The sequence below is a fragment of the Takifugu flavidus genome, chromosome 18, assembly GCF_003711565.1.
Source record: "Takifugu flavidus isolate HTHZ2018 chromosome 18, ASM371156v2, whole genome shotgun sequence".
Taxonomy (NCBI): Eukaryota; Metazoa; Chordata; class Actinopteri; order Tetraodontiformes; family Tetraodontidae; genus Takifugu; species Takifugu flavidus.
In genome coordinates, this window is record NC_079537.1 from 3943480 (window position 1) to 3966774 (window position 23295).

General features: G+C 48.4%; 1 protein-coding gene across 4 annotated transcripts in view; it reads right to left on the reverse strand.

The window, feature by feature from the left end:
• Positions 1 to 1205: 1205 nt before the first annotated feature.
• The window catches only part of tnrc18 (trinucleotide repeat containing 18), a 34767-nt gene continuing 12677 nt past the window's right edge, over positions 1206 to 23295 (reverse strand). For 2 of the 4 annotated variants that reach the window (XM_057014029.1, XM_057014027.1), the window contains 26 exons: positions 21570 to 23249; positions 19483 to 19570; positions 19156 to 19385; positions 18611 to 18757; positions 18335 to 18519; positions 17413 to 17827; positions 16256 to 17209; positions 15973 to 16118; positions 15756 to 15889; positions 15563 to 15676; positions 15166 to 15340; positions 14767 to 15079; positions 14001 to 14213; positions 11200 to 11382; positions 10425 to 10870; positions 9885 to 10013; positions 9307 to 9451; positions 9096 to 9213; positions 8937 to 9012; positions 8709 to 8817; positions 8333 to 8449; positions 7996 to 8139; positions 5906 to 7530; positions 5075 to 5311; positions 4898 to 4993; positions 1206 to 4591 (listed from right to left, as the gene is read on the reverse strand). In XM_057014029.1, the coding sequence (XP_056870009.1) occupies positions 4385 to 4591; positions 4898 to 4993; positions 5075 to 5311; positions 5906 to 7530; positions 7996 to 8139; positions 8333 to 8449; positions 8709 to 8817; positions 8937 to 9012; positions 9096 to 9213; positions 9307 to 9451; positions 9885 to 10013; positions 10425 to 10870; positions 11200 to 11382; positions 14001 to 14213; positions 14767 to 15079; positions 15166 to 15340; positions 15563 to 15676; positions 15756 to 15889; positions 15973 to 16118; positions 16256 to 17209; positions 17413 to 17827; positions 18335 to 18519; positions 18611 to 18757; positions 19156 to 19385; positions 19483 to 19570; positions 21570 to 23249 (8426 nt within the window). In that variant the 3' untranslated portion in view covers positions 1206 to 4384. The remainder of the gene's footprint in view (positions 4592 to 4897; positions 4994 to 5074; positions 5312 to 5905; positions 7531 to 7995; positions 8140 to 8332; positions 8450 to 8708; positions 8818 to 8936; positions 9013 to 9095; positions 9214 to 9306; positions 9452 to 9884; positions 10014 to 10424; positions 10871 to 11199; positions 11383 to 14000; positions 14214 to 14766; positions 15080 to 15165; positions 15341 to 15562; positions 15677 to 15755; positions 15890 to 15972; positions 16119 to 16255; positions 17210 to 17412; positions 17828 to 18334; positions 18520 to 18610; positions 18758 to 19155; positions 19386 to 19482; positions 19571 to 21569; positions 23250 to 23295) is intronic. The other 2 variants (XM_057014028.1, XM_057014030.1) reach the window with 2 other exon arrangements.

The following is a 23295-nucleotide window of genomic DNA, read 5'->3' on the forward strand; positions in this document are numbered from 1 at the left end:
GGGATGTGTGGACCACCTGTGTGTGTGTGTGTGTGTGTGTGTCAGAGAGAGGGAGGAAGCTCCCAGCAGGGTGTGATGTTCTGCTGATGTTGGTCCTTTGAGGGAACCAGAGAGGGCCGGCCAAACCCCCGACTGCTGCCCTCGCTGTGAACAGGAACACACAGCCACTTCATGTCAGATTTAATTACACGTGGGCACACAGGAATTCAGAACACACACACGCACGCACGCACACACACACCCCTTTCCCAGCTTTTCAAGGTGTCCCCAGTGGTTCGTTCCGCAGCCGAGCGGAGGCAGTTGAACTTTCCTCCATTTTATCACAACGGGCAGCTTCATTACTCCTCTGCCAAAATGGACGCCTGATGGAGCCCACCGTTGATTAAAGGGGCGGTCAACACACAGCCGCCGCCGCCGCCACCGCCGCCGCCTCCTCTGCGTGGAGCGAGACGCTCCCCCCAGCTGTGGTGAGAAAGGCAGAAGGTCTCTGGGAGGATTCTGGATCCGCGGTCGATCCCGCTGTCGAGCTAGTTGGAGTCAACAAGGCTGCACGACCTCAATATGAAATAAAAACACACTTCCAGGAATCATTGAGATGCCAGATTTCGACTCACTTTGTATAAGCTGATACGACAACATGCAGTTTATCTGCTGGGAACACTTCATGGATCCTTGCTGGTTGCTTGGCAACTGCTACCCATTAAATAAATACTCCCCCTCCTTCTTACACTAAAGGCAGAGGATGCTCAATAATCTCTTGACAGTCAAATACACAAAGGTGTACTTTTCAGAGTCAGTAGTAACAACTCTGGCGCACCAAATCACTCTTTTCATGCAGGATTTCTGTGTAAACACTGACGCGGGTCCCCTACGTGGGCGCTAGCGTGTTGCGCTGCAGACGAGTAGACAAGCAGAAATAAACTTCACTGCCCTTAAACATTTCTGCTCTTCACACCAGCGATGGGGGACATTTTCTAGCCATCTGTTTTCTCACCCCCAGATGCCAACAAATCCAGGATTTGTTATTCTAAATTAATGCTACGCTAATCCACCACATCCCGTTCAAAAGAAAAAGAAGCCCTTTGTAAACGGACGCTCTTTAAATCCGTAGTGTATCTTTGTTTTGTTGTTGCTTTGTTGCAAACGGGCGACAAACGAGGCACACCAATGAAGAACTGTGTCCAAAATCAAAACATCAAAGCATATTACAGTTGCATCTGTTTATTGATCGACTATAAAATATCGAATTACTGAAACAATCGTAAAAAGAAACACTGACAACTGTGGTTGCTGTCTGTAAAAAAACGGGAAAAGAAAGGGTTCCTTACACGTACAGTATAGAGCGACGGGGTACATCTGCTTCAGATCCATCTCTAAAATCTAGCCTTTTTGTTTTTGCATTTATACAAGATTAGATGTGTACAAAGTATACTCTGGTGGTTTCTCTCCTCTCCCTGGTGAAGCTTCATTTACAAAACTTAGATGATTTCTTCTATTTATTTTCAAAATAATCTTTCTTTTTTTTCTCTGTAACAGGACAATAACGATACTGAAGGAACAGCAGACGAAGAACCAGCCTCCAGTCCACCTCTCTCTCTCTCTCTCTCTCTCCAATTACACTCCAATCTCTCTCTCTCTCTCTCTCTCTCTAGCAGCTAGCTCCCAGTGCCAGTCAGCAGTATTGCTTGAGAGGTGTGAATGATTGTTCAGAGAGGGGAAGCAAGAAGAAATAAATCATGCAATAATATGTACACAAATCTGAAAGCAGTACACAGAACATGATAAGAAAAAGAACATGCACAAATCATGCTTTTAAAACATGACAGCGGGTGAACGTGAAGGCGTGGGCGATGAGTGTGAGAGTGTGTTAACTTGTTGGACCCTGTTTGAAGGCCTCAGGCTGGGCTTGGGATGGAGACACAGCGTAATAGAGATTGAAAGGCAACAACACACTTTAACAGGCTGGTGTGCGTCTGTGTTTTTATGTGTGTGTGTGTAATACCGGGGAGATAAGAGTGTTATCTTATCACACACCGGGGCTGGGGGTGGGGGAGGGGTGCGTTTCAGCAGCTTGGGGGGTAAACAGACATTCATAACGGGCACTTTAACGTGTTCACTCTGCAACAGCGTGCGACCCGTGTACCATCACACTCCCAGGGCCGCGCATCCGTTTGTGGCAGACCGTCCCTTCAGCTGTTGAACTTCTTGATTTCAGTTTGCAGGAGCTTCGGGCAGCCGCTTAACGATCGGTAAACACTGCGCAGCAGTTTAAACCACTGTCAGGACACAAAGACTAGCAGCATCACATCAGACCTGGGTGGCTTCTATACGTGCACACAATCTGGCCCGTGTGTCACATGTTGGGAAGGTGTCAGCTTAACGTTCAAATAAACATACTGGGACATTCTGTAGCAATCAGAGAGTAAAAATTAGCTATATTCTATATATTTAATACAAATCAGACCCTTACGTAACCAGAAGAGCTAAAAAAAGAAAAGAAAGAAGAGTAGAAAATATTTAACCATTGAATATCAACAAGACAATCTTCAGTCTGCAGCGAGGCAGAGGGCCGGCAATGTGGCAGGAATCATAAAATCAATATGATAATCACAGATTAGATATACTTTATATAGATACTGACACAAACTCTATACACACTAGTGTAGCTAAGTGATTTAAGAGTGCAGGAACTCAGGGTTGGTTAAGATATAATTCATTAATCTGCCATTGTCAGCAGACGCTGGGGTGGTGGTGGTAATGTGATTATACCTCAAGGGGCGGGGCTAAAGAAGGAGAATTTTGGCGAGCATTATCATAAGGCCAGGGAGAGTAAGGCCGCCCAAACACTCACAACCCTGAGCAAAACATTCATCAGTCTCACTCAAAAAAACAAAGAGAGAGTTTAGCTAGGCACGCAAAAAATGTATAAGCAGCTTTCGTGAGACAAGAATGGGGACAGGGTGGCGTCGATTGTGTCTGAAGGGGGCAGAGGAGAGGCCGTGGCGGGAGGGATTTAGTAGATACTGTGAGGAAGACAAAAAAAGGCTCTTCTGTATTCAAAGTGCACTCGCGTCAAAGCCGATCGCTAGGGGTGGGGGGTGGGGGGTGGGGGGGTGTACGGGGGGGTGGAGGGGTGAAAAGTGTTCAAACTCAGGACTTGGAAGCGGAACAGAACGACATTGCACGGCACGCAGGACATTTAGAGGTTAAAAACGCTGCAGCCAAATTAAATGAATGAAGCCAAAGTGCTGAAGACGTCTCCTGGAATTGAATTATATTCATCAGCTAATCAGTGCTGGCAGCTGCGTGCTTACATCAGTGCCGTGACCTTGATGCATCCTGGAGACCGCCGTGTGTGTGTACAACGTCTTCAATAACAATATTCAAAAAAAAATAAAAAAAAGACAAAAAAAGGAGGAAGAATCCACCCTCGGAGGCTGCGGGTGCGACAGCCAATTAGCTTTCACACTGACAGTGTTTTCAAGGTGGATTTTTCCTTCGGGATGAGGATGGCGGATGCGGTTCAAACTGTACATTTCTTCCTCCCCCTCTGTTCTTCTCTTCAAGCCTGAGTCTCCGAGGGAGCCGAACGATTTTGTAACGCGCAGGCCGGTGCGCCCGCCCGGGCGAGGATTGTCAAAGGGTTCCATTTGTTTAAGTGCTCTCTGTTGGACAGCCGCGTCCACCTCTCGCTCTGTGCGTCCCGCCGCGTCCTCCCTCGTCTGTCGGTCCTGCTGTTCGCTAGGTACATTACATGAGACGGTAACACGACTGTAACATCACCACGGCTACATCATAAGCACAACGTCGCATCGCCGGCGTGTTTGTCGGGCCGTAACGCTGTCCACCCGACGGCGGTGGACGGACAGAAACGGGTCTCGCTCCTGTGTCATCGGCGTTCACAGTTCATTAAAGCTTCTCGACTGTTCACCTCTTTTACAAAAAAAGTACTCTGACATAAATCTATTACAGGAAAATAAACACTCAGGTTTTCCTCTATATAGCTGTGGGGAGAACATGAAGGGGAATATTTACACGTGCAGGCAGGAGATGCGCTCATGGAGTTGCTATTTACAGGGATGACGTGCTTGTGTGTAGTTTGAAGCTCTCACACACACACATCGAGCGGCGTGTGTGTGTTAACTGTGTGCAAACGTTAGTCGATATGGTCTAATACTGTCTAGTGTCTGTGTGGTGCTGGCTGTCCAAGACAGTCCGTCCAAAGTGTGTGGTGACATCAGAGCCGTGGAGATCCGGCCGTGTCCGTCAGTGATTAGACTAAGAAAGATCTCGCGGTGAGTCTCCGGCGGGGGTCCGACGTCGCCTCCCGTCCTGTCTGGGTTTGGTTGTTAGCGACTCTTGATGAGCTCCACCGTGCGTGTGCTCAGCAGATGACCGGGACGCCGTCGGTGTTGAAGATCATGCCGGTGGTGGGCTCGTAGGTGCCGGCCAGGTAGTACAGATCTTCGCTGTCCGCGTAGCGGCGGGTGTGGGTCATCTGCTCGTACTCCTCCACGCTGACCACCAGGCACTTGTGGCTGATGGTCTGGACGTCGTTCTCGTCGCTGTGGGAGGACTGGTAGAGGGCGCGCTGTGGCGGGGAGAAAAGCCCTCTGGCTTAATGTGGCGGGAACGTTGAGCAACACAACCGAGCGAGCAACGACTGTCAGAGTTACAGTTGTTTAAGAAAACTATTTAAAGAGGATCATGTAAATTCAGTTTTCAGCTTTTGTTACTTGATGCTGTATCATCTTTCAGCTAATATTGATCTTAATTACTCTTAACTATTCTTAACTACCTCACCAGAATTCACTGATGTCATGATTTTAAAAAAAAAGAAGAAGTGAGAATCAAAAACAAGTTCAGCGTTGAAGAAGCCGTTTCAGCTGTCGCTCACCTCCATGAAGTCTTTTCTCTGGATGGACGAGTGCAGAGCTGCTGGCAACGACTGACCACACATCTGATCCCAGTTCTGGGGAGCAAATGAGTCAGACTGGAATCAATCTCACACAAAAACCTATCAGGTGAAGATTAATCTGGTTTTGGCCACTATATTGTTCAGCGAATCGTTCACCTTCTTGTCTGTGAGCTTCTTGCCGGGGTTCGTCTCCTCCGGATGGTAGAACCAGTTGACCCTGACAACCATGTTGCTGCCCCATGATTCCCACATGCTCTGGATGCGGCCGATGAAAGGCAGGTTTGGCCGCCCGGCCGACAGGAAGACGGCGCAGTCGCCGATGCGGATCATCTCCCGGCCCCGCACGATGGCCTTGTAGAAGAGCTTCTTCGCCTTCCCCTTCATGCCCCGCCGCTGCAGGGGGGAAAAAGGGCACGTGGATCCGTGAGTGAGCACGACATTTACCACCTCCATTTAAAGAAATAAAAATCCCTTTCACTCATCCCAACTTTATAAAATATTATAGACACAGACGCAGAGACATGCCAGGCCAGTAGGTGGCAACACAGTCCATGTCACCCATGTCAAATACCAGAGAGCAGCACTGCCAATATTTATTTTTACTTAGCTGAAACATCCCATAAAACACCAGAGAGGAAGGAGGAGCCAATCCCAACCTCTGACCCTCAGCTGCTTCTGGGGTTTTACCTCCTCGCTCATGGTTTGAACTAGGCAACTGCGCAACGTTAATTCTATTTTTACCGGCGTCCATCGCTGCACCTGCACATGTCCTGGTCGTTGAGCCGGCCTTTCTGAAACTGCCTCAGCGGGTTTTAAAAAAAAATAAACACCCAGGAATACGCGGCAGCATCAGGACATGCTAAGAAGGTCGGAGTTTCCTCAGAGACATTTTGAGTGCCCCAAATTCTCCTAATTATTGAAAAATTCGTCTGACAGTGTCACGCGACCTATTTAAACGTGTAGATGATTGCAGGAATTGCTTCTCACCTGGGTTGGTTTTCCAAACCACTTCCAGAGCTGTCTGGCAGGAAGAAAAGCCGATATCTTGGGTCTATTTTCCACACTGGGAAGCCTCTGACGCTTGGCCAGCTCCTTGGTTGTTGGGAGGTGGACCCCCTCTCTCCGTTTTGGTCTTCCCACCTTGCCCTCCCCACCACAGGTCTTAGGCTTTGGAGGACGGCCCCTCTGCCCAGAACCTTTCCCAGTGGCTGGTTTGGGAGATTTAGCAGGAACAGAGGCAGCAGGAGAAGGCGAGGGGGAACAGGAAGGGGAGTCTGAAGGGGGAGACGACTCTTCTTCCTCCAGTTTTGTCTGGTCTTCTGTCTTCATCTCTTCCTCGTCATCTTCTTTCACCTCTTCCTTGACTTTGTCCAGAAGTGGAGGAGAGGGCGCTGGGCCTAGAGGTGGCGTTGAGGGCCTCTCTTCATCCGAGCTGCTCGAGGAGTCATCGGTGGACGAGGACGACGAGGACGAGGACGAAGATGAGGAGGAGGAGGAGGAACCAGAGCAGGACGAAGAGGAGGAGGAGCAAGTTGAGGTGCACTTCTTCTTTATCTTGATGTTGCCTTTCTGGACTTCTTCCTCAGACTCGGAGCTGCTGCTACTCTGCGAGTCATCTTTGGTGCTCATTTCCTGCCTCCCATGGTTCTCTGCCTTCTCCTTACTAAGCACTGCTGCCTTGTAGTTGGGGTCTTCCTCAGGTGGGCCTGTCTCTCTGTCGCACACTTTAGCCTTTAGCGGTTTCTGATTGGTGGCCATGATGGGTGTGTGCTCTCGCCTGGCACCCTGACCCTCCAGCAGCATCAGGGCCTTGGTCTTCTTGGTCTTGGGGGAGGTGACGCCTTCATGGTCAAGCTTGACAAGGGGCTCTGCAGATGTGGGCTTCCTCCTCACACTGATCTCATTTTGACTTGAGCTGCATTTGGGTCGAGGTCTGGGGGCCAGCTGGTCGGACGGCATCTTCAGTTTGGGTCTGGGGGTGGAAGAGGATGAAGGCAGCGATGATGGAGGTCTAGGGCTAATGGTGGAGACAGGTTTACCCGTTGACAGTCTGGAGATGGTGCTAGCGATGAGGCTGGACCTGGGGCTGCTGTGGTGGTCTGATGAGGATTTAGTTTTGGATACTGATGATGAGTTTGGCTTTGTTGCAGCCGCAGATGACGGCATGCTGGGCCTGGATGGAGGTCTACTGGTGTTGGTGTTCAGACTGATGCTGCTGCTGTTCTCTCTGCGCTGGCTGTTGTACGAGCTGAGGTTAGGCTCGCTGTAAAGGTCCACGGTCAGGACCTTCCCGTATGTGGAGGGGTAGAGGGACAGAGGGAGGGTTCGCCCAGGCTTGGGAGGAGGATTCTGGGCTGAATTGGGCTTCCTGGGTACAGAGTTTGAAAGGGAGGGACTGCTTGTGGGAGATGTGATGGGGCTTTTGAGGCTTGTTTTTCCTTGACTCCCTAGTAGTGGTCGAGATGCAGACTGGGGCTTCTCCTGAGCTGCCTTCTGGACAGAGGAGCTTCTGTCCTGGGACGATTTGACTGGAGCCTGGGGTCTCTCTGTGGTTTGGGTGGAGGAAGATGGAGGATCAGCTTTCTCTCGGCCATCTGGATTCAGAGCAGAATCTGGAACATAAAGAAAAAAAGGAGGAATAGTTAACATCTCTACAACCTTCTAAATGGAGAACGAGATTTGCTGACATTTTCTTAGTGCGGCCTTATGATTTCTGTGGTCTGGACGTGGTGAGGAGGGTGCATACATCAGCAATGAAACAAAGTATAAACGCTGCCCTTAAGAACTGCTCACACAGCAGAACCAAGGCCAGTGTCAGCAGCTCACACAAGAAACTGGAACAACAAAATCTTACGCTGCAAATGACCGTTTTGAACAAATGTTTGACTGAAACGGTTTAGAGCGATTTAGGATGTGCAATTTAAAAATGACAGGTGTAACCCAAACATGTTCAATAGGCTTTGTGGAAGGATTAATCACTCTTTAAGGAATACACAAATCTCTACTTTAGACACTTAAATTCTGTTAAAAGAAAATATTTTCTCCATCCCCGGGTCAGCTCAGAAAATTCTAACCACCTGGCTTGGGTTTGGGTTTGCGACCAGGTTTTCCTTTGATTTTAGGAGCGGCCTCCTCTGGCTTTGGTCCAGCGTCTTTGCTGCATTTGCGGACTCTTTTCCTGGAGCAACTGGCCACAAGCAGTGCAGGGGAGGGCTCAGCGCCTGGACACAAAGACAACGACAAAAGATGAATGATTTAGAGCGACTCCTGCTTCGGAAGCTTTCACTATTTCGTGGACAACTACTCAGATGAGGCAAAAGTTAATGTCTAAATGTCCTCAATGAACAAGCATACAAAAAAGCAGCTTAACTTTCCCAAGCGCACCAGAGTTTGTCTTCATGTGTGTGAACTCACAGTGGATCTTGTAGTCTGGTGGCAGCAGTCTGATGTGGGAGAGGGGGATGCGGCCTGTGTCACCGTCATCAAACTCCACTGTGATGAGATCATCATTCTCATCGATATCTGAACTTCCTGTTGGAAGACGTGTATATATGTATATATATATATATATATATATATATATATGTATACGGTATATATTTAACAAGCAATGTAATGTGTGTGATCCAGTCAATTTGTATAGTTTGATTGTAGTATCACTAAAATGAAAGGGTTAAAATTGCCATCTGGATCTTCTGGATATTAAAATATGCTGTGTTATCCAGTGCGGACTGTTGTAACAGTTGCATTCGCTTTGCCAGCTTCAATGAATATTCTTTTGTTTCCATACCGTTGACGACAGTGCCGGGGTAAAGGCAGCGGTACTGCTGGCTCCAGTAGGCAGCTATGCGGGTGCCCTCTGGGAGGTAGCGCACAGAGGGAGGCTTCACATCAATGATCTGCACACGCAGAATGAAGAGATGCTACTACTATCCTCAAAGCGTTCTCAGATCTCAGCAGCAGCGACACGTGGAGTGTTGTGCTTTCTGTAAATACTGAAATGCCACACTTTACTCACAGCCTCCTGCAGCAGCTGTTCCAAGCAGTAGATGTGCGGTCGGTTCCCTCGCTCCCCCTCCACCACCACACTGTATCTGCGGGGGGGGGGGGTGTTAAATGATTCTTTGATTCAAATGTTTTCTAGATGAGAGGAGAGCCAATTGTGAACACGACTTACATGTCAGGTGAGTGGACAGTGTTGACGTGACCTGCGTAGAGCAGCTGGTCGTCCATTGGAATCAGAACTCTTAATCCGTCCACGAGCGAATCCTTATCGAGCACGCACTGCACTGGAGCTGAACGCCAACAACACGTTCAAATAGAAGAAGATGCTGTTGTTTACGGTGCGATCTGTGACTGGAAGCAGCAGGTTTTCTCTCTATACTAACCGGGTGTTGAGGACCTCTCCGATATGCTGCTGCTGTTTCGTCGTGGGAGGAGTTCATCTTCGCTGAAGCTGCTGTCCTGGTTGGGCTCAAAATCTTCGTCCGCCGCCATGCTCTCCATCAAGCGACTCACAGCCCCCCTGGAAGGCTGCAAGAAGATTGATGTGCGCTTTTATTTAAGACTGTCGCTCAATGGTTTTGAAATCCAGATGTGGATGGAATTGTGCGGCTGCATGAGGTTTATTTGTGATATTTTACCCACACACAAGGCTACTGCACCAGATATTGAATCAAAAATTTGAAATTGAAACATCAGGTTACAACTATTATGTCGCCGTACACACAACCTCCTCTCAGCTCTTCACACAAGTGAACAAGTGTTTCCAAAACAAACTTGAGTTTTGGACGTTGCAAATGGACGCTAATGCAAACCAAGTGATAAACATTCTCCATACTTAATCACGAGGAAAGTGCGTGTTTTTTCACTTGGGTCTAATAAAAATGTTGTTGGGGTTTTACAGGTTTTTTACAGGATTACCAGATCACATGCGCGATAACTCCGCAGCTCTAATTTCACCCACCTCTCTGGCCTTGTTCTTGGGTTTTGGGTGGCTCTTGCGTGACGGACCGAGACTCAGAGGGCCGTCTTTGATGGGACTGCACACTGAAGCCGGACTCACTGGCAGAGGAGAATCCTTTGGCTTCTTCTTCTGCATTTTTAAAAGTCACAAAAAACATTAAACTGTGCATATAAAAGATTAGGATCTGATGCAGATTCCTGGACACACACGCAGACAAACACACACACCCACACACAGTGTGAGCACAGAATGGTGTCAGGCCGCCTGCAGTTGTCCTTTCTTGTCATCAACATGACACAGACAGCAGGGGAGCGCTGCAGCGACTGAAGTACTGGGAAACCCTGCTGGCACTGACACACACATTTAAACACTCCGACACAGAGAGGTGTCACGGGAGACAAAAGAGATGAGAGGGAACCAGACAACGGAGGAGGACAGAAGTGACGAAAACGATGAGGAGCAAACAGAGGACGGGACAACAACAGAGCGGGGACACTGTCAGTCACCCTCATCTTAAGACCAGATCAATTGTTGACGTACTTTTATCCCGTCTTTGCTATCTCGGTTGGGTGCTGGGGGTTTGGGTCTGGAGGGCGGTTTTGAGCTGAGAGGCGGGGCCGAGCTGGAGGAGCAGCTCTGACTGGCGTGCACCGCTGGCTGACTGGCTGAGGCGTTGGCGTCGTGGAGGAAAATCCTCTCGCTCCTCCGTCGAGTCCAGGCGTCGTCCTCGCTGAAGCCTCCGACGGCCGAGCCCAGGTCGAAGCTGAATCTCCGTGGCGAACGAGGCGAGGGGCGCGGTTTGGGGAGGGGCTTGCTTTTGACTGCAAGTGCCTCATCCCGCTTTGGGGCGCTGGTCTGGTCGATCCGGCAGTTTGCGGGGGGCAGCAGGGGAAGTTCTGGGGCGGAGCGTTTACCGTGCAGCAGAGACGGGAACTTCCTCAGCCGCAGGTCCGAGCCAGAGTCAGACCACTCGCACTCCAACGACCCTGGGGGAGAAGGTCACAGGGTCCACACATGAACTCACTGTGCAGAAGGACTCTTTGCATAAACGGAGGTGGTAATATTTTCAATGAATACCCCTGTGAATCTGTTTGACACTAATAAATAATTCAAATTTGTATCATTACATGAACCCTGATGTAACAGTTATAAATGGAAGTATATCTAAGCATGAATCAATAATATAATTCCTGAAGTTGAGAGGTCAGAGGCAGTACAAAAAGCAGAAATAGAGTGTAATGGGCTGAAGTGCTGCTTTTCTTTCCTTTAGCACAGCTGTGCAACACTTCTAAAAGCTTTCAAATGCTGGTATTACCCAGAGTGCTTTGCCTGGTGCGGTGTTTGCCCTCATGGTAAAGGGTCATCGGGGTGGAGCTGACAGGAAGGGCACTGGCTGCAAACCTGGCCAGCAGACCCAGGCCGCTCTCCTCACAGCCCTCATAGTCCGAGTCCGATTCATCCTCGTCATCATCATCATCCTCCTCCTCCACTGAGGTTTCTGTTGTAGGAAGAAGATTTTCAGCTCAGGTCACTATGTCTTACATTCTAGACCAAAATCAGCCCATCAAAAGACATTAAACTGTATCTCAAAGACTCAAACAGTTGAGTTTCAACAGAACAGGACGACGCCGCCACATCAGAGGGGATATGATACAATTGAAGATGCGACCAAAGTGCAGTTTTAAGAGGTTTCACAAATGCCGAGTTGTCATCAGGACCTGGACTGGCATGTGTACTGTGATAATCCAAAGCTCTAGGACAAAATGGAAGAAGGTGTATCTTTAAAGAATGGAAGAAAAGCCCCATACAACATCTGGATAGGTATCATCTAGATAGGTATGTTAGTATTCAAGCCATTGTCAATATCTGATCAAATAAACAAAAAACATACAAGAGCACGATGGGATTAACTCCCTTAATTTCAGATAGTCACTGCCTGGATATGATTTTTAACCAATTACATAAAATTTCAATCATGGCTGTAATACCTGTACGATAGTTGCACTTTTTAGGTAAACTTAGAAGGTGAAAGTCTGCACTTCAATCCCACACATTATGCCAAACCAAATCTGAGAATGTACAGAAGTAAAAAAATAAATAAGACTGTGTCATTGTCCAAAGGCTTCAGGGTGTAACTGTGAATGAACAATAAAACTGTCAAAAAAAATAATTCTAATATGCTAAACTAAATTTAAAGGCAAAAGGGAGCTCTGTGTAACAACCAACGGGACCCTGGAGCAAGCGTTCTCCATGGATACACACCTCTACATTCAAAGATATCAACTGACCAGTAGAGAAAAACATTTGCAACATGCATGAAAAGCCTGACAGCAATGTGCAGACATTCTTACAGCTGCTGAGAATATTGATTTAGTCTGAAATCTCTGTGTTGTCCAAGACAAAAATCAAAACCTACATCATTGACTCTATACGGACACTCTTGGTTAGATGTGGTGTTCGCAGCAGTCCAACAAATGAACAGAAGTGTTTTTCTAAGGGTTAGAAGGTTAACGTTGAGGGTGGATGCACAGTATAAATGCTTCTTTTATCACCAAGAACTGATACTACTGTAGAAAAGTTTGGCAGTTAAAATCATGTGCATCTAATAATCAAGAGGATTAAAATGAAATACAAATTTTCAACTTTTGGAGCCAGATCAGCATGTTATACTGTAAATCCACTGTTAACTGCAGCAAACAGAACAGAACAGACAGGCTCTGAGAGGACAGCCCTGTGAGGCCCCTTGAGTAATGCTGGAATGATGAACCTTGGGTACATCCTGTCCCCATAGTGCATCATGTCTTCCTTTAGACTTTTACAAGCCATTAGGAGCAGCTCTGCTCAGGCACCATGGCTTGTTAATGTGCTTAATTTCTTAGAAAATAATAAATGTGCAAAAGAGAAGGAAAAAAAAGTACTTTGATTTCAGCATAGCCCAAGTTAGAGATCAAAGAATATAGAGGGCCCCATCTACTTACAGAGCAGGTGACAGGGGTGTGGCCTCAGGCAGGGTGGGGCAGGGCAGCGCAGCGGCGAGGGCGGAGCCTAGCCGTAGCGTAGCCTGGCCTTAGCACAGTCAAGCTCAAGCAAAGCTTTAGCCTCAGCGTAGACTAGCGGCGGCGAGGTAGCGTAGGCTGAAAGGCTGCGCTAGTCATAGCCAAGCTTCGGTAACGTTGCAGCAGTAGCTCAAGCACACGGAACAGGCTGAGAGACACTAAAAGCATCATGGGTACGACAGGGTTTGAGGGAAGGTGAGAAGACTGAGCAAGGTGTCTGCGAGAGGAGGGTAAAGGGAAAAGGGTTATTTGAAGGTTTAGTAGACACAGGTGGAGCTCTTTTGTCCAAATATCCCCAACATTGAAGTTGTTTGGCAGCAGGATTGATTGAGGATTTGAATAAAATAAAAAAAACATTGCAATGTTAAAAAAAAAAAAGATAAAAAATTCACATCAAAAAATTCAAAAGCAACACTCAATTTTTCCTTTATTTGAAGGTTGAAAACTGACCAGGAAGTAAATGTTTCATCTGACCTATCAGATTTAGCTGCGTGCTCTGAACAAATCATGCAGTTTTTCAGTTTCCCCCAATAAGTAAACTTGAAATTCAGCCCCGTTTACAGAGAAAACTGAAGGGATATTTGACAAATGGAGCGATCTAAAGGATGTGTGAAGTGCAGTGGCAGCTAGACAGACAGACGGGGACAGACAGACAGACAGACAGATGAAGCAGACACAAGGACCACAGCGCTTTGCTTTCTGTGCCAATCAAATCAACACCTTTAATAAATCTTATTGGTACCAAACTGCAATACAAATTTATAAGAAAAAAAAAAAAAAAATCTCACAATTCACACAATATTTGAATGTACAAATGCTACAGAAAATAGTTTGCAATCCAGGCAATAAAAACACCATAAAATTGGTAAACTTTTTAAAGGCAACTTTTGCACAGAAGCCAGCAGCAAGAGAGGTAGATGATGGTCGTGCCAAAGAAGAGTCTGAAAAAAGCTGCCGCAGCACAGTGTGGCCACAGACACAAGATGTGGCGAGGCTCAGAGACACGTCGTCGTGTGACGGGACAGTGAGCGGCAAGGAGCTTTAAGATTTGGTCAGTAACCTTGATCGAAGGAGTCGTCAGAGGAACTGAGGTCTGCCTCCTCCAGCAACAGGGATAAGTGCTTGTGTTTCTTCTTCTGGGACTTCTGGCTGGACAGCAGGGACGTCAGCGACGACGCGGACCGCCTCTTTCTGCTCAGGTTGCCGTGGGAACGCATCCCCGAGAGAGGGGGCCAGCCCCCTTGAGTAAAATTCTGCTCCTCTGAATCCGAGTCTGGTGCGGAGAAAGTAGGGTTAATGATTCACGAAGCAAAGTTTTAGACACCAAGAAGATTTTCCCTCAACCTCAGTAGCATGACCTGGAAGGAATGTCAACAGATCTTTATGGATGAGGTAGATGAGTTTTCATGCTTGTAAATAAGTAAGTTTGAAAGAAGAGGGTGGAAAAAAGATGATTAATTGAAATGTCACTGGTGCAGTCAGCCCCACAGCTAGGTGGCTATACAGTGGTTCTGAATGGGAACAGGCTGTTTGTGCTGGCTTCTAAGTTGGTAGAAGACTTTAACACCAGTATTTGGATCAGCATCCTGGTGTTTTTTTCTTAGAATGGTGACAAACCCCCCCCCACAATAACAAGAGTTCCAACTCAGTAATTTCTGCAATCCTATAAAGAAAGACTGCATTATTTTGGATGTGTGTTATCACCAGAGCCTGAAATAAACAGAATCTTGTCACAGTGGGAATGAAGGCACATTAGGGCATTACTTGAATTCTATCAGTTCAAGACAACGTCAGTTGAAGTCGGTGGGGGGGGTTCAGGTACTCACTGTTGGAGCAGCTGCTGAGCTCTGATCTCACAGAAGAAAACAAAGAAGTCTTCTTCTGACCTTTGACCTTCCGGACGCTCTGCGAAGACAACTTGGCAGCCAGCTTGTGCTTCCCTGCTTTGGTGGAGGAGTGGACATCATGCTCCTTCATCTGAAAGTCCCCGGGCTTGCCCTTCAACTTCTCTGACTTGGAGCTGCTGGAAAGTTTGGGGGCCGATGCGAGTGAGCCGAGCTGTGAGAGCGAAAGAGCTCTGTCCAGGTCTGAAGCCAGCTGCTCCTGCTCGCACAAATGGCTGCGCTTCACCTTCAACCCCTGCAGAAAGTGAATAAAGAAATAACTCACCTGATTTATTCAAGCTAATTCTAAAATAAAACGTAGCAAGGGTCTTTGCAGCCTACCTCCAAAGTATGACTGGTGGATGGTTCCTGGTCAGGACGGCTTTTCTTCTTTTTCTTCTTCTTCACATCTCCAATCCCTGCTTCCATCTCTTCCTCTTCTCTGGACAGCCGAAACCTCTTCCTCTGTCCATCCCCAGTTTCAGAGTCCTCAGAGTACTGCACTGATCTTCCCACCCTAAGCATGAAAGATAGAAACTCAGTGCTTGGCTGCTTTTATCACAATATCAATGATGCAAATACAACACACACCAACTCTGTACTGACTGAATCTAAAGTTGTTTATTCTGGTTCATTTATTCACGAGTATTCATGTCAAAATGTCATCAGTGGGTCTGCATTAGAAAAACCGTCACCAGAATAATGGATTAAAACACAAAAATGGGATTATTTGACTCACTTTCCAGGCCTATTGTCCATTTTCAGGGGTGCAGTCAAGTGTTTCCTCTTCCTGGGTCGCCCTCTTCCACGTCTGCTCAGGCTCCTCCTCTCATCCTCCTGCTGCCGCCGCTCCCTGGTGCACACGCAGTGAATGTGATGAGCACAGTTGCTCCACCGTGCACGTGGTGGTGAGCTAAAGTGGCATCACTCACCGCTTGTCTCGGCGTCGCTGCAGTTTGCTCAGATCTCTCTGCTTCTCCTTGTAGGTCTTCTGCAGCTCAGACAAGTGGACGCGGTATTCCACTTCTACTGCATCCAGCACATCCAGAGACATTTTACCAAACAGCTGAAGGGACCAGATAAAAGCATCACATTTTCCAGACGGGCACATTTTTATCTTCGAACGATCGGCGTTTGTCTGCACCGTACCGGCTCTTCCTTCCTCTGCCTCCAGCTGTACTTCTTGCTTGAATCTAGTGTTCTGGGCAAATCAATGTGCGACTGTTTCTCAATGGCCTCTAACAAGATCTGTCTGCTTGCTTCAAGAAGACAGTCCAGACCCTTTAATTCAGCATCTGGTCAGGAAGCAGAGGAAATTAAAACATTTGAGTATTTACATTCATTTGTAAACTAATGAGAGAAAAATAATGATCCCTATTTTAAATCTGCAAATTAGAAACTGGCGATCCCATCATCATTTGAGTCAACTCGCCTTCATCCTGGCTCAGGGGTTCCATTTCCTGTTGGGCCACCTGACTAAGCAGGGCCATGCCCTCCAGCGCCACCATCTCCAGGGCCCCGGTGTTACTACAGTCTGGTAGCACCATCTGTGTTGTGAGCGTCGGAGCAGGCGCGCAGGGTTGAGCTTTTGCCATCTCGCTGGCAGTTAGCAGAGCAAACATCCCTGCCATGGGGTCCTCGGGGCTGGGCACCATTGAGTTCAAGATGGCAGGAGAAGATACGGAAGAGTCACTCAAAATGTCTCTCTGACTGGGGGCGAGGAGGCTGATCGCAGCATCTGGCCGTTTTTCTGCGCACGCTGAGGTAGAAGTTTGCTCTTGTGACACGAGAGCAGATTCCTGGGTTTCTGAATCCGCAGCAGTCCATGATAGATATCCTTCTGGAGCCCTGATAACGTCTGGTTTAGGCTGGGCTTGGGTGAGTGGAGGAGGTAGGGGGTAAGATGCTTCACATGAATAAGATGACAGTTCCATTTTGATTGGCCCACCCTCCTTTTCCTCCTTCTGGACATCTTCCTGCCTTTCAAGTTGTTGTGAGGAGGGGCTGGACACATGTAGGGGAAGCCGTTGAGGTTTTGTGATGTCCCCAACACCCTCTTTGTCCTGCTTGGCTAACATGGGGCTGCAGCTCCGACAAAGAGGACTCGGAGACTTAGACACAACATCGTGCCGACGCTGCACTGTCCCAGTTTCCTGCTTGAGATATGGCATCTTTGACAGCTCCCGTTTCTGTAGCTTGGCATCCGTTTCCAGAAGCCGCGAATGCAATTCTGCCAAAGGCAAAGAGGCCGGAGAAAGAGGAGAGCGGGATCGGTGGACGGGGACGACGTCTGCAGTGGCCGCTGCAGGTGCCGAAATGCGATACGGAGGAAGAGGCGAACCAAACGGGGCAGTGACGGACTGAAATGGGTAACCTGGAGGGAGATCTGATGTATCAATAAAGAAAAATACAGTAATCAGTTACTGTGTAGTATGAAATCATCACATATGACTTTGATTTAATTGGTAAATACAGCTTCGGGAACCCTTATGAAGCCGTTATGACCCAAAAAAAGCCTGCTTCTGTGCCAGTTTCATTTAAAAAAAAGATGCAAGTTGCACTGTACAAGATTTGTGCTACTTTGTTCACCTGAGTATATGCCTTGAAAAGGTCCTGACGCGGGTTTCTGTGCACTTCTCAGCTCCCGCTGACCCAGGTCCCCCTCCTCTGCCGCCTCCTGTTTAGGCTGCCGGGGTGAGGATGGGGGTGGAGAGGCGGAGCGCGGGGAAGCCGGGTGAGCCAGGGGCGTGGGTGGGTGAGACAAAGGCCTCTGTCCGCTGTCTTCTGATTTGAGGGCGGTCACCGGTGAGGGGACCGGAGGTAGTGGGGTCGGGGAGGAGGTGGATGGTGCAGGTGAGTGGGAAGGAGGACGACGTTTGTGGGGGTGCATGACAGGTAAAGGAGATGTGGATGATATTGAGGATAGGCGGGGCTTGGGGTCTGCATTCCGCTTGTCTGTTTTGTCTTCCGTCTCTGGTCGGTGCTCTGTGGCCTTTAAACGCTCCTAAAACAAGGTAGAGGTATGGTTAACACATAAGCAGCATACAAGAAGTGACTGTTAATCAGGGAATAAATATTACTGCATGCTTAAGCTCTTTATATGTGCACACAGCTCTGCAGGTTAAGTATAATTAGCCTTAAATCATCACATAAATAGGAAAGGAGGCCTAAATGTAACCATGTAACCTACAATTAAAATGACAGCTCATTATTTATGCACCTTTAGAGCATTGACGAGGTACAAGGTACTAAACCTACAACTGCTCCTATAGGGCCCTGCAATGAGCTGGCGACTCATCTAGGGGTGGACCTGCCTTCCCCCATTGTGCGCCCTCCCCATGTCCCCAAAAGGGATAAACTGGTTAAGAAGATGGGACAAGTGTGTAAAACAATTTTACACTCTAATTACATCATCTACAAATTCTTTGTGGTGCCAACACCTCCCATATATTACCGTCTGCTTTATTATATGCCAGTTTGTGGCGTGTGTGTACTAACTGAATCTACTTACCACGAATTGTGCATTCCTCTGCAGCTCTAGGACCTGTGCTGTATGCTGCTGGATCATGAGCAGCTCCTGCTGCCGCAGCATTTGTTGCTGGGAGAGGAGCTGCAGCTGGGCAGCGTGTTGCAAAGAGCTTCCTGGAGGGTACATCCCTGACCACACGGGGCCTCCACGCTCAATTACGTCACCACCTTTAAAGCATTAAAAGGGGAAGAGAAAAGACACACGGTCAGAAGAAATGCTGACATCATCTTTTAGACCCACAGACAGCACAGGCATTACCATAGTGTGGCAGGTGCTCTGTGGGGATGACTATCAACTGTCCAGACTGTGGGTCTCTGGCAAACTGGTAGGCAGGGGATATGGAGCCTGGAAGAGATGGTGGGTATCCTGGTGGAAGCGTTTGGTGGAGTGAAGATGGACCCAGGCCTGCAGAACGACAAATGAATGAGTTATAGGAGCCATACTGTTGCAGTATAGAACACATCTATAAATGATCCGTTTTAGACTATCTGACCTCATAAAAGCACGCGTATAGATTTGGAGCAACAGGAATGCCTCCGAAAGTCGAACCGTAAAAGATGACTGGACAAAGGAATCTGCATTTGCTGTTGCTCCAATTGAAAGAGCAAGCCTAGCACTCATAACGATTTGTCACCGCTATAAATAAAGGACTGAAAGAGACTCATAAGCCTAATAAGAATCAGACAAATAACTGCACATGATAGCTAAGCTCAAATACAGACCTGGCTTTATCCATTACATGAAAAAAGATTTGGGGGAAGATGCAACAGTGGTTCAATTACATACACATTACATCTACTTACTGTATGGGGAGCTGGAAAGCCAAACTGGAGGAGCTCCGGGCCGAGACATCCAGGGGTGAGAGGACAGAGTTGAGGGTTCAGGAGGCCACCGTCCTGCCCCTGCCAGGGCAGCTCCGCCTGTTACCATAAGGTTGGGGGTCATGAGGCTCGGGGTCATCAAACTGGGCGTCAAGCCGCTCGACAACGGGGGAGGGTGCATTTGAGTTATTTCTGCCAGTTCTTTGGACTCTCTGGAAATAAACAAGACATATTTACAATGATGCAGCAGAAAAGTGACGCTAACTAAACGTGTCTACAAACTCCGAGGTGCTAAATGGCAACGCTTACCTGAGCACCTTCTCCTGGTCACGCTCCAGTCGAACAGCCATGAGTCTGTCGTCATTGTGACGAGTACGCTCTTCACCTCGCTCCTCATCTGTGATGCATTTGGGTAGACAGAAAAATCTTTTAAGCCCCAGTTGTACATTTAATAGACAAACATGCGGCGCTCCAGCTGTCGGAAAGACACACTTGTATCAGCAGGCCTGGAAAGATGTGTGGTGGCAGAAGGGGAGAAAAAGCAGCGACGCTGGCGGCGTTAGGGCGACGCAACGCCGTGTCGAACTGGTCTGAGTAATCATAAACAGACCAACAAGAGGAGTGAGCTCTTGCTTCGAGTGTCAGCTCTAATCAGTTATTAGTCTCGTGCCACAGACACGTGAGCAACACAAAACACACACACAACAAGCTGCCTACTATGAGAGTCGAAAGCAAATGGCATGAAGAGATGGAGCAAAAAAGGCAGCAGCATCCATCTGAAGCACTCTAGAATAAACATGAGGAGCCGCTCCTCTCACACCAATCTCCAAACCTCTTCCACCCCATCAGCTCTGACTGAAGGCCCCCGAACGGCAGAAATGTTTTATACAACAGAGCTGAATGTTTCACATTAATGCGTGAATGTGTGCAGCCTACAAAGGAACAAGGTAGGGGGAAACAAACTCTGACAGCCTTCACAGGAAAAGATGTTGGGACTGTTACAGGAAGCCAGCCCCACGCGTTCCTCTGAAACAGAGAGCCCAGGAGCTGCGCTGGAAATGCCCTCCTCCTCCTCCTCCTCCTCCAATCACATCACACTCACTTCCAAACATCCCCCTCACTCCTGCTCTATCTCCTTATTGATCTACAGCCAGCTCTTATCACTTCACTCGCCCTCCCCATTTGCCCCATCTAGCAGTCCATTTGTTTGTGTTTTATGGGTAAATCTGTTGTTTATTCAGGGATCTTCTTGGCATGACAGACTAATGCTACTTAAGCTCAGTCACTCTGCTCAAGTGCAGAAACGCACCACAAACCTCTTAAAGTGATCACATCCGTCTCCTTTTACATTGATCACTGTGAATGCTATAACACTTATTTTTTTTAAGTCATAAGATATTCCAATCTATTACATTATGAATGTGTAAACGATTTAAATCCTCTTATTTTAAATAGTAGTACCACTTTCTGAGAATTTTTTTCCCAATGTGCTTTGATTTTCATGTGTGAAACTGTGAAAAGACGACTTTATTGCTGTTAAAAAAAGAACATTGCAATTGCAAGAGTTGTGTCAGGCCCATACCACAATAAACAGGGATATCAGTGCCAACACACAAACATCTGTTATTATTTTAACTCCTATACATGCGTGCACACAAAGACACACCAACACTTCATCGCTGATTCATTGCTTAGCAACGCAGCCCTGGTCTTATTGTAATTCAAGGCTTGTTTGTCACTTTAAGCTGCTCTCTGACAATGTGCTTAATGCAGGAAGGGGGGGGGACTTGAGGTTCAAGAAAAGAGTGGAGAAAGAGAGGAGGCCGTGGTGGGACGAGGAGAGAGTAGTGCTACAAAAAAAGACCAAAGAAAAGGAGTAAGCTTGGCGGGGGCGAGGATGAAGAGGGCACTGATAGAGAAGGAACAATGTAGCTGAATGACCTTGCACAAAAAAAGTGCATAGCAGGACAAGCCTGAGAGAAAGCCAACATACCCTCCGAGGAGCTTTGCTTTAAAACACACAGCGTAATTAGTTTCCATTCCAATCACGTTACATGCATGAACACCACAAAAGTCAGGGCTGAGGGAACATGACTTTGACTGGGAGGAAAATGAGTCCTTCATTATTCATGAGATGTGCGATGAGGATTCATTTGCACTTGCTTGATTTAACCAAAGGGATCCGAGTTCCCAGCACTGCGGTTCGGAGAGCAGACATCAGAATGCATAAGCAGCAATTGTATTTGGAAATGTTTTCAATTATCCCTTGATCTTTTTAAAATTTCCTTGATTGTAACTGATAATATTTTTTTTAAAATGTCACCTAAATGACACGGTTTTGTTAAGGGGCCAACAATGATGTTCCAGATAAACAATGCAAAGCAACGTTTAGTTACCTTTAATGGATGACTGCAGGATGGTTCTCTGTGCATCTGAAGGTCCGCTTGCCTGTTTACTGCTGCTCCCACTGTCCCTCTGCCGGGCCACGGCCACGGCGATGCCAACCGGAGGATGGCGAACCTCTCCCTCCCCCTCACGGGTAAATGAGCGGGCGCTGTCCGGTCGCTCTGGGTCCCTCTTCAATGGTGGAGGAATCCTCAATGCCAGCTTTTCCCTGTCTTTGTCCCTCTCCCTCTCCCTCTCCCTCTCCCTCTCTCGCTCCTTCTCCCTTTCTGCTTCGGACCTGATGCAACCGAGACCCCCGAACGCTCCTCTGTTGTCTGCGCTGTGTCTGGAGGATCCCGAGCCTTCAGCAGTAAAGTTTCCACTGTATTTAATCAGGCTCTGCATGGCTGACACCTCTTTAGGATCTGGATTCCCCCCCCTGCCTCGCTCGCCGCCACTGGGTCCCAGTGAGCCAGTGGGTCGGTAGAGGGTGGAAGGCTCCAGGAAGCGTCTCTGACTCCCCTCCTCGGCTGCGTGTCCATGCGGGGAGGCGTGCGTTTGAGGGGAATGACTGTGGGTGGAGTGCGAACTGTTGCTTGACCACTGTGCCGTGTGGGGCGAACGGGCCATTTGTGTGTGTGACTGCTGGTTCTGTGACGAGGATAGTGTGTGTCCGTGTTGGGCTGCCAGGGCAGCCATGTGACTGGTGGCATAGTTTGCTAAAGGGCTGATGGTATTCCACTTAGATTCCGCCCCTGCTCGCTCTATGCCCAATCGGAGCGAGTGTTTGGGGATCTCCCTGGTTTCCGGACTGAACCTTGATTGACTGGAAGAGTGAGAAGTGTCCTGTCCCCGATTAGAGATGGATCCATTAGAACATATGATGGAACCTTCCTCTCTTTGATTGCCCGAGTCACTGGAGAGTCGGGGATGCTCCATCAGGCTCCTCTCGGGTAACCTCTGACCCTCCCTCTCTCTGTTTCTGTCTCGCTCCCTGTCCCTGTGTTTGTTGTCACGGGCCTGTGATGCGATCTGAATGGGTCCGGTCCGCTCATCGTAAACCTCCACAGAAGGCACATATGTTGGCGCGATGACTCGCTGCTCTCTGATAAGCTCTCTGGGTGTAGAGGGGTGGGGCAGGCTGACCGCAGAGGGCTGTAGTGCAGGTGGGTGGGCGTAGGAAATGTGGACGGCGCCTGCGGACAGAGAATCATTCCTGCCTGTCCAATGTCTGTCCGAGATAGTGTTCGAGTTTTGGCCGTGGTGCACTTCATCCGGACCCCCTCGGTCCGTTTCGGGTCCATGGAATCTACTGGTGGGCCGTGGAGGTGACTGCCTGTGCTCCGATGCGGAAGGCTGCGAGTACGACTTCTGCTGGTGGTGACGGGGGTGAAAGGACCAAATGTCCCGTTCTGCGTCTCTGTCCCGCTCTCTCTCCGTGTCCCGATCGCCGCTCCTCGCCCTGCGCTCCTCCTCGCCACGCGCGTCCTGCGTCAGGTCCACCACGCTGTGCGGCCTCGGCTCTTCCCGTGAACGCTCTCGCTCCTTGTCTCTCTCGCCACGGTAGTGCCGATCCCTAACCACTTCGCGGGATGTCTTCTGCGAGGGTGTGGAAATGGATGGGGTGGCTGGTAGTGCAGATGGGGGGTGGAGGTGCAACGGGTTGAGGGAAGCTGGCATGTAAAACCCCTCTAGAACACAAAAATACAAAATGAGCCTCTTTCTAGAAGATGCACA